We start from the raw sequence: 13,049 nt of genomic DNA on the forward strand, positions 1-13,049 counted from the left end.
AATAAGTGTTTTTCCCCTTTATTATTCACACTGTTTCCTTTCGATCTTCACTTCCTCTCTCCCTCCCACGTTATTTTGTTCCTACTTTTCCCCTTTGATCTCCTGGATATGCTGCCCAGCTACCTAGTTCCCTCTTCCCCTAGATATTCCTTTCAATTTCCATTATTGACACCTGATTTCTCTCTGATGGGCAGCTCCTGACTGATCGTTGGTGCTCAGGAGTGCCATACTTGAGAGATGCTGCTCTTATTCTATGTAGTAGTGGCCACAGGGCAGGTTGCTAAGTTGTCTCTCTTCTTTGTTTCCAGTTACCTCTTGGGGCATCCAGACTTTCTTTTTTCCCCAATTAAGAGCCTAGACACCTGAAGAAGCAGAGCTAAAAAACAAGGAAGAGGAACCAGCACCATGTGACCTGCCTGATGTCTGCAGATCTCCAGTGGCCACAAGCTGCAATTTGAGTGCAGCATGCACCTCAAGGTGGGGAGGAAGAGGGAGGCCTTTTCTGGACTGGCAGTATCAGCTGAGTTGGTGGGGTTCAATAAGTCATTGATCCTTGTGCAGCTGAGGTGGGGAGGTTATATAAACCCTGCCCCTCCAACCTGACCTCCCTCTCATGCTTCATTAGCAGTTGCAAAGAGTTGGCAGAGGAGCCTGCCATGGTTACATGTGGCCATGGCCCTCTCCTATGCGGGGCTGGGGGTCCCAGGAGATTCAGGGTAACTAGTGGGTCCCATCTGAGATCACCCCAGGATTATAATAGAGGGCAACAGTGGCAGGCAGCAGCAGGACCCAGAGATCATGCTGTTGAATTAATTACTGGAAGAAGGAGGAGGTCCAGAAGGTCCCACACTGGTCAGGAATTGACAAAGGGCCAGTGTTATCTGGATTAATTTGAGATTAGGGCCACCAAATGAGGACTTCAGAGATGATACAATGAGAGAGCAACAAAGAGTCAATCGTTACAGGAACATAAGTACAGTGCATCAAGTTAATGTTGCTAGAGCAAACTTAGCTGCTGGAATGCCATGATTTTAGTGCTTGATCTCACAATTCAATGCTGCATTCTCTATTTTTAGGCATTTCATTTCCTACCTAATTTATTTTTTTAAGGAAAAGAAATATCCCTTCCCAGGCCATAACCTGCTGGGTGTTACTAAAATAGGAATTGGTACTATATATAGTCCACCAGTTCCACTATATAATATATATATATATATATTGAACTGTTTTAATATAGTAGAAATATTGCCTTTCATTAAGAACAGATGCCTCATCTTTAATTTCTTGATTGGTAAATACTGTGAATATTGTAGTTTTAAAAAAAAATTAAAAATCTGTTTGAAATCTAACAAAGTTCTGAATAGTTTAGTCTATAAATACCTTCCCCTGTCTTCAAAGTTCCCTTTGCTAGTCTAGGATTTAAATCCTGATTTTCATATATTTGTAATAGAGGGGATGGAATCTTCAACTTTTGCTTTGTCAATATTAATACACTTGTACCAAATTCATGAGAGTCACTGGTGGCTAACAGCACTGTGCAGCCTGACAGATAATGTTCACTTAGAGGAACAGACAACTTTCAATTTAATTCCTGATGAAGTTTATTTTTCATTAATAAAAAACAATCTGCTATGTCCAGGTCCAGTATGGCTGAATATTGTTTCATTTAGAGTCCAGTTCTGCCACACTAAGTCATTCTAAGTAGTACCTTACTCCATAACTAGACATATTGATTTACGTGTTACAGGTGGCAGAACTGGGCCTTTGTTTGTTTTTCAAAACAATCAAACAAACAAAAACCGCTGCTATCATTTAAGATAACTGAATACCAATAAAACCAGCTAACGTTTAAAAAAATTGAAAGTACATACAGTACTACAGATTTGAAGTATGACCTAAGGAATAATCTCTAGGAGAAAAATTCAGCCTTGTGCAGACAATGTCCCTTTTACTGCCAGCCAAATACTGACTCATAGGTGAGTATTGCTACAATCAACCATGAAAATATAAAAGCCAAAAGAAAAAATAAAGTTAATATTACCTTTTCTAGGGAAAGTTAAACATTGAATGCACATTGCCATGGATACTGTGTTCTATTAAAGTATTGGTGTTTCAGAATTAAAGACTGGTAGAACAAATCTTGAAGTTCCATTCAGTTTGCAATAATTCATTAAAACAACAGACATTTTTGCACTAACACCAGCATCTATTTTCATTTATTCTTTTCCAAAATTTGCATGGCATGCTTGGACGAGTATATCACATCTGTTCAGCTTCAGTGAATATTTAGCAAACTAAACAAACTACTGCATGTGTTGTAATTTCTTGAATGCATGAAATTACCTCATTAAGTTCTCCATTTGGAAGGACAGGCCACATGTATGTCAGCTTATTCCATAGCGGATTCTCCACTTTGGAATGTTTCCACTGGTCTGGTTTAGTTGTCCCTTCATGCTTTATAGCCCATCTGAAAAAAATGAAGTTGAATCTCTTTTTTTATAATTACACTTCCAAATGTGAATAATTCTTGAGCAGTTAAATTACAACTTTCTCTCCAGAGATGGTGCAGAGCAAAATCCTGGATATGGTTTGAGCATCCAACCTCTTCAGATCGGTGAGCTAACACCTTGGAGCTAACTCCTGAACCTGGAGGTTTGAAATCCATCTCTCAATCTGAACTTCCCCAAATCTTAGAATGTTCAGATTTGACCCATGTCAGAGATAGGTTTTTGAGCGTTGAAACTGGGCCATGATCCTGCAATTGACTGTGTGCCGTTGCACTCAGTTGCGGGATCAATGCCTGGAATTCTCATGTGAATTTTAATCCTTCTCTTTGAATAGTTCCTTGACAATATATAATGTTGAGAGTGATGGAATGCACACCATGTTAGCCATTGAAGTAGTTTTCATATTGTGCCTAGTTACATAGCACATTGAAGTAAATGATAAGTAGCTATGAGTTGCAAGGTTAAAATGCCATTATCAACTATCTACAAGCATCAGAATGTAATGTAATTACGGTGCTCATTTAAAAAGAGAAAAAATCAAGGAGTAATCCTTTATAAATATACAAATATAGGCCCCAATATAGAAGGGGCTTAAGCTCATGCTTATCGACAAATGTGCTTAAGTCCCATCAATTTGATTTATGCATAAACTTAAATTTAAGAACATGCTTAAATAACTCTTCTGAATAGAGATGCTCTCCTGAATTTCAGCCATAATATCCAATATATTGTCCAACTATAGATATGGGACATCTTAACATAAAACTTTCTTTGGCTTACTTGCATTCCAGATTTATTAAAATGACAGAAGATTTTGATTTATAATCTTGATTATTCATCCTGAATAGAATCCTTAGAATAGAAACTAAGTATATATATATTTTTCTTAGTAATTTGTATTTTGTATGCGGAGGTAGCTGCCAGGGTCAGTAAGAAGTTTCCTTGCTTTCCATGAATTTCTGCAAGTCCTTACAGGTTGTGAATCCTCATTGTCTTCCTCTTCTTCTTTGTAACGTAATGCAGATTTCCTAAAATCCCCTCTTGTATATTTCAGAATATCACATCTTCCAAACAGAATATCGTTTATCTGTGGTTTCCAGCACACAGACTCTACATTTCAAAAGGAACCGTTAGAAAGAATTAGCGGAATGAACAGAATGGGAATCAGGCCCTCCTGTGGGTTTAACTGGGACTGCTGGTTAAAACCAAGGCCACTGAGATTAAAATGTACCCATGGATTACTTGCAAATGAAATGACAGAAAAATAATAAAAGCAATTTCAGCTGGTAAATTTCAAAGAACAACATAAGAGGATCATGTATACTTGTTACACAAACTTACATAACCATCATATTTGATATTTTCTCAAAGCTCCATGACAAAGATTGAAATGTGGCAATGCAGAGCAAATGTTCTATGGCTACAGAAGAGCTGGGAGACACCAGACCCTGCATAGAAACAGCTGAAGCCCTTATACAGTTTCACTCCAAAAAATACTGCATATTTGCAGACATGCTCTGTTTATTCCCATTTTGGTTTTCCAAAACTGAGAAATGTCTTAATTCCTGAATGCAGTTTTTTTCATATTTGGCTATCACTTGTAAGTCAGAGCAACTGGAAATAACAGAAAATGCACTCAGGAAATCGGTTTGGTTTTGGTTTTGTAAGAACCAACCAAGAATAGAGTGAACTTGTTTGCAAACCACTGTAGGAGAAGTGGATGCTGCAAAAATGTGTAGGGCCCCAGTTAATAAGTACACAAAAGCTGAACCTTTAAGAACTTACTTGTCTATTTCTAAGAAAAATTAAGAATGAGTAGAGAAGTGATCCGAGTTCAGTACCATACATACTCTCTGGAATCGATTCTCCACTCAAGGTATATATGTCACTGCCATGGAGAAGGGTTTATATTGTGCATACAGTATATATAGCATATGCAAAAATTCAGTTGGTATAATATATTCAGGGTCAGATCCGCCATTGCCTTGCACCTTTTATAGTCATTAACATCAGTGTCAAGTGGTTGTAAAATGACACCAACTCATAATAGTGGGGTTTCATACCCACTTGACACTGATGTTAATGACTACAGAAGGTGCAGGGCAACCAAGAAGCAGGCCCACCAAATTTTAGCATACAGCATATGTATTTAAGCTTGTATTGTGCATATATAGAGACTTTGGATAGAAAATGTACACAATTTACTAAATAACATACTGTAGATGTTAGTGTGATGGATGTGGAGCGGCTCTGTATTAATTTGTGAATACTGTATGTTAACCTGGTTATTAGGATGTCTACTGTATTAAGATATTGGTTTAGGAGAGGGACAAGGTGGATGAGGGAATATCTTTTATTGGACCATCTTCTGTTAGTGAAAGAGACAAGCTTTTGAACTACATAGAGTTCTTCAGGTCTAGGAAAGAAAACCAGTGTGTCACATTGGGAAAAGATTGTTAAGCATAAGAGGTACCACCTTGTAACGGACCATTCAAAAAGAAGTGGCCCATTAACACCTCTGTAGTCACAGAACAAAGGAAGGTTAGTGGGTTACAGATTGTTGTAAAGAGACATAAAACCTGTACCTCTATTGAGTCCATGATCTTCAGTGTCTAGCAAAGTTATGAATTTAAGTTCCTAAGCTCATGTTTGTGAAAGGTTCCTTTGAGGATGAAGACTGAGAGGTCAATAAGGAGTGATCATTTTGTAAAAAGTGTTTGCCCACAGGTGACATGGTGTTTTTGTCTTTTATCACTTTTCTGTGTGAGCATAGTGATTGTCTATGTGAGCATAGTAATTTTATCCTCCGCCCCAGAGAGGGCGAGCCCCTCCAGACACCAGAGTGAGTGGGGCCAGAGAGCTCCAAGCCCGCCTCCCAGAGGGTCAGGCGCAGGACAGGAAGTAGAAAAGCAGGGGGCCAGAGCTCACTCGGGGGGCAGCTGCTGGAGAGGCCAGATGCCTCCGGCCTAGCTCCCGGCTGGGAGACCCCGGCAATCGGCGGCGGACCTGAAGACTGGCCCGCCCGACCAACACCTGACGCTGACCAGAGCCCGGAGGAGCTGCCAAGCCTGCCCCTTGCCAGTTACCCAGAGGAGCTGCCAAGCCTACCCCTCACCAGTTACCTGGAGGAGCTGCCAAGCCTGCACCTTGACAGTTACCCGGAGAAGCTGCCAAACTTTCCCCTCGCCAGTTACTCAGAGGAGCTGTCAAGCCTCCCCCTCGCCAGTTACCCAGAGGAGCTGCCAAGCCTACCCCTCACCAGTTACCCTGAGGACCCCATGGTGTTTGACCCCCCTGAGGATACCGTCCTGACCCAGGTACCTCTAGAGGGGGAGTTAGAAAGTGGCCTGGGGGCAGCCGACCCTAGTCTGGCACCGCCAGTGCCAATGTCAGTGTATTGCAGCCAGGATCCCCACTGACTCAGCAGCAGGCCTTCTGCCACTGCTAGGGCACCGGGTTGGGACCCAGTGGAGTGGGAGGGCCTGCGTCCCCCCTGCCACCCATCTCGTGGGTGGCAGTCTCCCCCTCTCCCAGGCCCTTTGGAGCCAAGAGCCTGGGCTCGTTGTTAACCTGTTTGAGCTCAGCCCCTGCCTGAGGGCTTAAGCCACTGACTCCTTGCTGCCCCGCCCTGACCCAGGGCCTGGACCTGTTACTTATAAACTGCTGCTCAGCCCCTGCCTAAGGGCCTGAGCCTTAGACTCATTGCCGCCCTGCCCTGACCCAGGGCCTGGGCTTGGTAATTGTAGAACTGTTGCTCAGCCCTGTCTAAGCCACCGCCCACGATTGGGCCCAAATAACTGTTTTGTGGCATCTCCTCGGTCACCCCTGTGAGAGCCTCCTGCGACCAGACTGATGCCACACCAGGAACGGTGAGAACATAACAAGGCGGTGTGGTCTCCTGCCGCCCTGGCAGAGGGATGAGCCCGGCTAAGCCCCTCTACATATCCACATAGTTGTTGTTGGGGCATTTAGTGCATTAGATGAGGTACACCACATGTTGTGATAGGCATGTGAAAGAGCGCTGGATCTTAAAAGATGTGTTGTGGGGCTTATTGATCACTGTAGCAGTGGAGATATGTCTGCAGGTTGTGCATCTCTTGTTCTGGCACAGTCTAGTGCCACATTGAGTTGGTGTGTGGGGAGCTTGCTTCTGACTCAGGAAGGTTGGGAGACTGTTTGAAAGCCAAAAGAGGGGGTTTGGGAAAGATTTTTTTCAGGATGTGGTCCCCATCAAATATGGGTTGTAACTGTTTGACGATATCCTGTACAGGTTTCAATGTGGGGTGGTAGGTGACAACTAGGGTGGTACGGTCAGTGGGGGCTTTTTTCTGTATTGCAGCAGGTTCTCTTGGGGTATTTGGATGGCCCATTCCGTGATGTGATCTGCTTCTCTGGTGGAGTGTCCTTGTTTGGTGAAGGTGGCTTTAAGTGTGTTAACATATGTATTTTGGACTTTCCATATTTTGTGGTATCTGAGTGCCTGTCTGTAGGCAACAGATTTCTTGGTGTGTAGGGTGGTTACTGGATCTGTGAAGGTAAGTGTGGTGATCCATGGAGTTCTTGTATATAGTTGTCTGCTCCATAGTTGAAGCTGATCGTGGTATCAAGGAAGTTGATGCTGATGTGCGAGCGTTCTACAGAGAGTTTGATAGATGGGTAGTGGTTGTTGAAGTTGTGGCAGAAATCTATGAGGGAATTTAGTTCATTTGTCCAGAGAATGAAAATATCATTTGATGTATGTCAGCTATATCATTGGTTTTATGGTGCATTTTTCCAGAAATCCTTCCTAGAGTTTAATAGCAGTTTGTAAGGAAAAATTTACAGGAACAAGAAGGGGAAAGAGGTGCAGCTAGTCCTGTAATTGTGTCAGTTAGGCAGTACACTAAGGCATGTGTATTATAGTGATAACACTTTTTAAGTAGTATATATGTTTGATATTATGATATATAATAAACCAGGGGTTCCCAAAGTGGGGTCCCCGGACTCTTGGGGGTGTGGTTTATGCAGGTGTCCATCCCTTGAGCCAGGGCCAGATTGTGCCAGATAGGGTTCCGGCACTTTTGCCAGACGGAGGATGCCATTTTGTTCTCAACAGTCCTCCACACAGAGGACTCCACACAGTTACCTCACACACACCATGTGTGAGAGGTCATGCTGGCAGGGGCATTCCTACGCTCAGAGGGTGGGGATGCTGTTCTGATAGTATCAGAAATGACAGGGGTCCAGGACACTTAGTAAGATGCCAAAGGAATTCCCCGGGGGAAAAGATTGGGAACCACTGTAATAAAACATTAAAAATTGTATTCTAAAAATGCTCAAAGTATGCCTTTTAAAAATAAGGACATTTACAAGATAAATTTTTCTTATCTTGGCCCATTGAACCTATCTCTTATAACACACAGAGTACAGGGCCAGATTCTGCTACACTTGTTTACGCTAAATAGTACCTCGTTCTGGAAGCTGTCCCACTTAAATTGATGGGGATATTTTTGGGGTAAGGTGGTACTCAGTGTAAGTAAGGCTGGCAGAATCTGGCCCAGAATTATGTTACTCCTGGGGGAATTCTGTGCCAAAAAAATTAAAAATTATGCACACAATATTTTAAAATTCTGCAAAATTCTGTAAATTTTATATGTCAATAAATAAATGTGGCTCCAGCATGGCAGTGGGGAGTACAGGCCACTGGCTGCATTGAGGTGGGAGGTCACCCTGAAGCCTCCACCTCCCCCGGTACAGGGACTCAGCAGTGAGGCTGCCCCTGACCCTGACACAGTACAAGGGCTGCACCTTCACCAAAAACACCCCAGAGCCCTGCCCCTCTGCACAAGTTGCACCAGGTGTGGTGGGCAGGCTCCAAGTGTGGAGGGACTTAGTGTGGGGGGATCGAGGAGTGGGGTAAGAGGTTTCCGTGTGGGGCAATCTGGGTATGGGCAGCTCAGTGGGAGATCTGGATGCATAGGGGCTCATTGGGGGCTTTTGGGTGCAGGGGCAATGGGACTTTGCAGGGGATTCAGGTGAAGGTGGTTGGGACTCAGCCAGGGGGGTCTGGGTGTGGGGAGATGGGGCTCGGTGGGGGAGTCTGGGTGTGGGGACTTGATGGGGTGGGGGTCCAGGTGCAGCCGGTTGGGCATCAGTGGGGTGGAGGTCTGGGTTTGGGGGGCTCATTAGAGGGATCCAGGTGTATGATGGGGTAGGGCTTGTCAGCGTGAGGGTTTGATGGGCCGGCTTAATGGGGGAGCCCCAGCTGCTGCTGAGGAGATGCTGCATGCCGGGCTACCACTTCCCCCTGCGATTCCCCTATCCCCTTTTCTTCTCCCTCCCCATCCCTGCCTCCCTCACTTCCACATTCCCCTCCCCTGCCCTATTCCACCCCCTTCCTTCCCCACTGCCTCTTCCCCCCACCCCTTCACCTTCCTTCCCTCATTCTCCCCTCTTACCCGGCCCCACCGTGGGCACTCACTGTTGCACAAAAAACAGGAAGGCTCCCAGCACACAGAAGGGAAACACAACTGGCACTAGGACCCAGGAGGTGGCGTTCAGCTGCAGAGTCAGGGGAGCCCAGACACAGCCTCCTTCAGCTGGGCAGCTCTACACTTGCAGAAATGGGGGGGGGGGGGGCGCAGTGGCACGTAACCCCATGTGCCCCCCCCACGCCTCACTCTGTTTGGAGGGGGCAATCCCCCCCCCAAAAAAATGTGCCTGTGGTCGTCCCCCTGACCTCTCCCCCCGTGCAGCTTCCCTTTGCTTACCTGCCATTTTCTACAGGGAAGCACAGGAATTCTGCGGGGGGGGGGGGGGGTCCTGCGGGTGAGCAGTCACGCAGAATCCCCCCAGGAGTAATATTATGTGAAAAGATCTGTGAGTAAACTTACCAACACAGATGAAAGTGGATTTGTGGAAAATGACAGATTTGATGGTTTTTCCTCATTATTATTATTATCTTTTCTACCAGGAAGGAAGATGGTTTTACACTTAAAACTACTATTGTGCCCACCAAAAAACAACACAATGTTTAGGCTTTCTAAGCCCTTCAGAACTTTAGTTTGACAAAACAATGGAGGCTGCTGGGAGATATACCTCAATGCACTACAAATCCATTCAAGGGTGTCCACCAGTCAATAAGACTCCACAGGATGCCTGACTAATCCTCAAAGAGGGACAAGGTAGAAACTGAGGATGATTGTCAGCCTAGGGTACAGGGAATCAAGGCTGAAATTCACTTCTAGGAAGAGTTCCTAGGTGGCCTTGGCCCTAAACACTATTTAAGGACCTAATCCTGAAACGTGTGGTGCATAGGGGCAGCAGTTTGACTTCATGCTACTACACATAGGATTGGGGCCAAACTAATGCCAATTAAGCTTTGAGCACAGGACTAAAGTGGGACAAATAATGCACAGGACTTTGTGCATGCTTTCTGCACCGGGGTAAATTTCATCTTGAGAGAAATTTCTTCTAGACAGGCCTGCCAGGATTGTCTCAAATAGTTTTTCAGCTAGGTGGGGGAGGAACTGAGGGCAAGACTGGATTTGCACATTTTTAAAAAACCTGAATTCAAGTGCAAAGAATTTGCTAAATGAAATCAGAGAATTTGGTAGAATCCTGCATGTCAAGTATTTTCTTGTTTGGAAACCTTTGCAGTAGAAACTCCACAGGATGGAATTTCAGACTTATTTCTTAGGACTAGCCTGTGCACTGCCACTGGGGCTTCCCCTGGCACACAGCAGTGCCTATAAGGTACTACAAAGCCATTAATATTTTTATTTTGTGGGTTTAAGAATTATCCTTATTTTTAAAAAAAATTACGGCTTTATTTTCTCTCTATTCCTAATAATGCTGGAAATAGAGAAGAAAGAAAACATGCCATTGACATACTCTTGAGGCCAAGGCTCTTTAGGATTCAATAGCATATCCGTGGGTCTATGATGATTCTGCCAGGTTTTGTGTATTATTGTTAATGAACATTCACAGCATTCACCAAAAGGTCTTTGCAGAAAGTGCTATTAGGCTGCCAAATTTCAGCACAGTGTGAATTTTTATAGCCAAGTTCTAAACCCCTGAAAATTGTGTTTTTATAAATGAAAAGCTGACAGATCCTCAACTGCAATGGCATTAATGGATGCAACTGTAATGACTGTATATGTGCATAAAATAAATTATATCCTTACAGCCTTTCATATGTTTGTAGTATCACTTATCACTGAGGGATTTGAAAGTCATATAATTCTCCGAAAACACCACTAGGTGGAGGCAGTGATTCACAAAATGCCTCCTGACAGACAGTTTTCTAGATGCTGCACTGCGGTTACTTCCAGTTAACATAATTTAATATCCCTATTCAGTGTATTACTGATGCAATTGTGTGGGTTATTTTTTCAGTAGATGCCTCACAGAAAGTAAAATAAAACTATTCATGCGCTCAAAAACTAGCAAATCTCTCGCTCGCTCTCTCCCCCCAGCACAGACACAGAGCTCAAACAAGTTTAAAGACAAAGTATCAGAAGTTTAACCCCAGACTTGATATATGTGTTAAGAATATTAATTCCAAAAAAAAAAAAAAAAAAGAGAAGACAAGGCACACCACTTATACTTTCATTTGAAGCTACGAGACAGCCTGATCTATGTTTTTAAATCTACAGTTGCTGACATTTTACCACTTTGCTAGCAAAATTATACCCAATCTTTTTTCCAAACCAGATTTGCCTTATCTGTTCATTTATTTTCTCCTGGTGAAGTCAATAAGGGCTAACATGTGCAGGACTGGGCCTGTAGGTGGCATGTCTGGCTGTCCTTACTACAGAGCCATGTCCCATCAAGTGGCAACAGATCCAGTCTTCTATGCTGTCAGTCATGAGTAATGACTGATATCATAGGTCCTGTCCCTCTGCTCCCCCCTCAAAACAAATTCTTTTGAACTCTTTAAATGACGATGTATAGGAAGCAATATAATATTTAAGGTGGAAAATCACTAAAAAGGTGTAAAGGAGAGGTCACACGAACAGGGAGAGCCAAGTTGTCAGACATTTTGGCCTAAACTTTCAAAGTGACTAGTGATTTAGGATGCCACAGTTTTTGAGTACTCTATCTGAGATACCATATATGAGCCTAGTTAGCAGAGACTAGTTGTACAGCACAATCTGAAAACCTGACCTCTTTTCTGAGTGTCCACATTGCAATACCTTAAAACTCAAGCATAGTGACATAATGAGTCACTTCTGATAATTTAGGCCTTTGTCTAAGAGAAAAGAAATGAACAAATAAGCAGACCTGTAATTCTTCTTCACTGAAGGTCACAGTCTGACAACATTCTTACTCCAGGGATTCAACTCTCTACTTCACGTTATATGGCAAGTGAGCAAGTCCCACTACCTGGGATTGCACATCATACTCTGGATTGGCTGCTATTCTTGAAACTTTGCAGTGAGTTCATGGTTTAACAAGATGAAACAGCTCTCCAAAGAAATAAATAAGGCCTTGGCTACACTTGCAGATGTACAGTGCTGTGAGTTAAACCTGACTTCGTGCAGCTGAGTAGGGAAAGCACTGCAGTCTGTCCACACTGACAGCTGCCCAGCGCACTGTCGTGGCCACATTTGCGGCAATTGCAGTGCTATTGGGAGCGGTGCATTATGGGCAGCTATCCCACAGAGCACCTTTTCCCATTCTGGCACCGTGGGTTGTGGGAAGGGGGCATGGGTGCGGGGAATTCTGGGTCCTGTCCCAATGCCCCGTGATGCATCGCTTCGCATCCCAGAAATCCCTTTGTTTCCGTCCATCTTTGGCGCCATCTTTCAACGGTTTCTGTGCAGCGCGATCTGTCTGCGGGAAATGCAGTCCAACAGCTGAGGCGTATGCTGACGAGTCTCGCCAGCACGTCACGTTTGGCTGTCGAACTATTCCTTAAGATCCAAAGTGACAGTGAGAGTGAGGGTGAGGAGTCCGACGATGCTATCGAGCCGCGTAATGCGTACGACACGAAATTGCTTGTGGCATTCACGGACATGCTCAGCACCATGGAACGCCGCTTTTGAGCTCGGGAAACAAGCACCGAGTGGTGGGATCACATCGTCATGGAAGTCTGGGATGATGAGCAGTGGCTGCAGAACTTTCGGATGAGAAAAGCCACTTTCATGGGACTGTGTGAGGAGCTCGCCCCCCACCCTGCGGCGCAAGGACACGAGATTGAGAGCTGCCCTGCCAGTGGAGAAGCGGGTGGCTATTGCAATCTGGAAGCTGGCAACTCCAGACAGCTACCGGTCGGTCGCAAACCAGTTTGAAGTGGGAAAGTCGACCGTTGGAATCGTGTTGATGCAAGTTTGCAAGGCCATTAATCGCATCCTACTCAGAAGAACCGTGACTCTGGGTAACGTGCAGGAAATAGTGGATGGCTTTACACAAATGGGGTTCCCTAACTGTGGAGGGGCGATAGATGGGACGCACATTCCTATTCTGGCACCACCTCACCTAGGATCCGAGTACGTTAATCGGAAGGGGTATTTCTCTATGGTTCTCCAGGTGCTTGTGGATCACCGTGGGCGTTTCATT

At 44.4% G+C, this 13,049-nt stretch overlaps 1 protein-coding gene across 1 annotated transcript in view; it reads right to left on the bottom strand.

Annotated features, from left to right (window-relative positions):
• Positions 1-13,049, bottom strand: part of DCDC1 (doublecortin domain containing 1) — a 382,673-nt gene that overhangs the window by 60,927 nt on the left and 308,697 nt on the right. The window contains exon 20 of the mRNA XM_065403326.1: positions 2,344-2,467. Coding sequence (XP_065259398.1) covers positions 2,344-2,467 — 124 coding nt within the window. The remainder of the gene's footprint in view (positions 1-2,343; positions 2,468-13,049) is intronic.

This window comes from Emys orbicularis, chromosome 4, assembly GCF_028017835.1.
Source record: "Emys orbicularis isolate rEmyOrb1 chromosome 4, rEmyOrb1.hap1, whole genome shotgun sequence".
In the NCBI taxonomy this organism is placed as follows: domain Eukaryota; kingdom Metazoa; phylum Chordata; order Testudines; family Emydidae; genus Emys; species Emys orbicularis.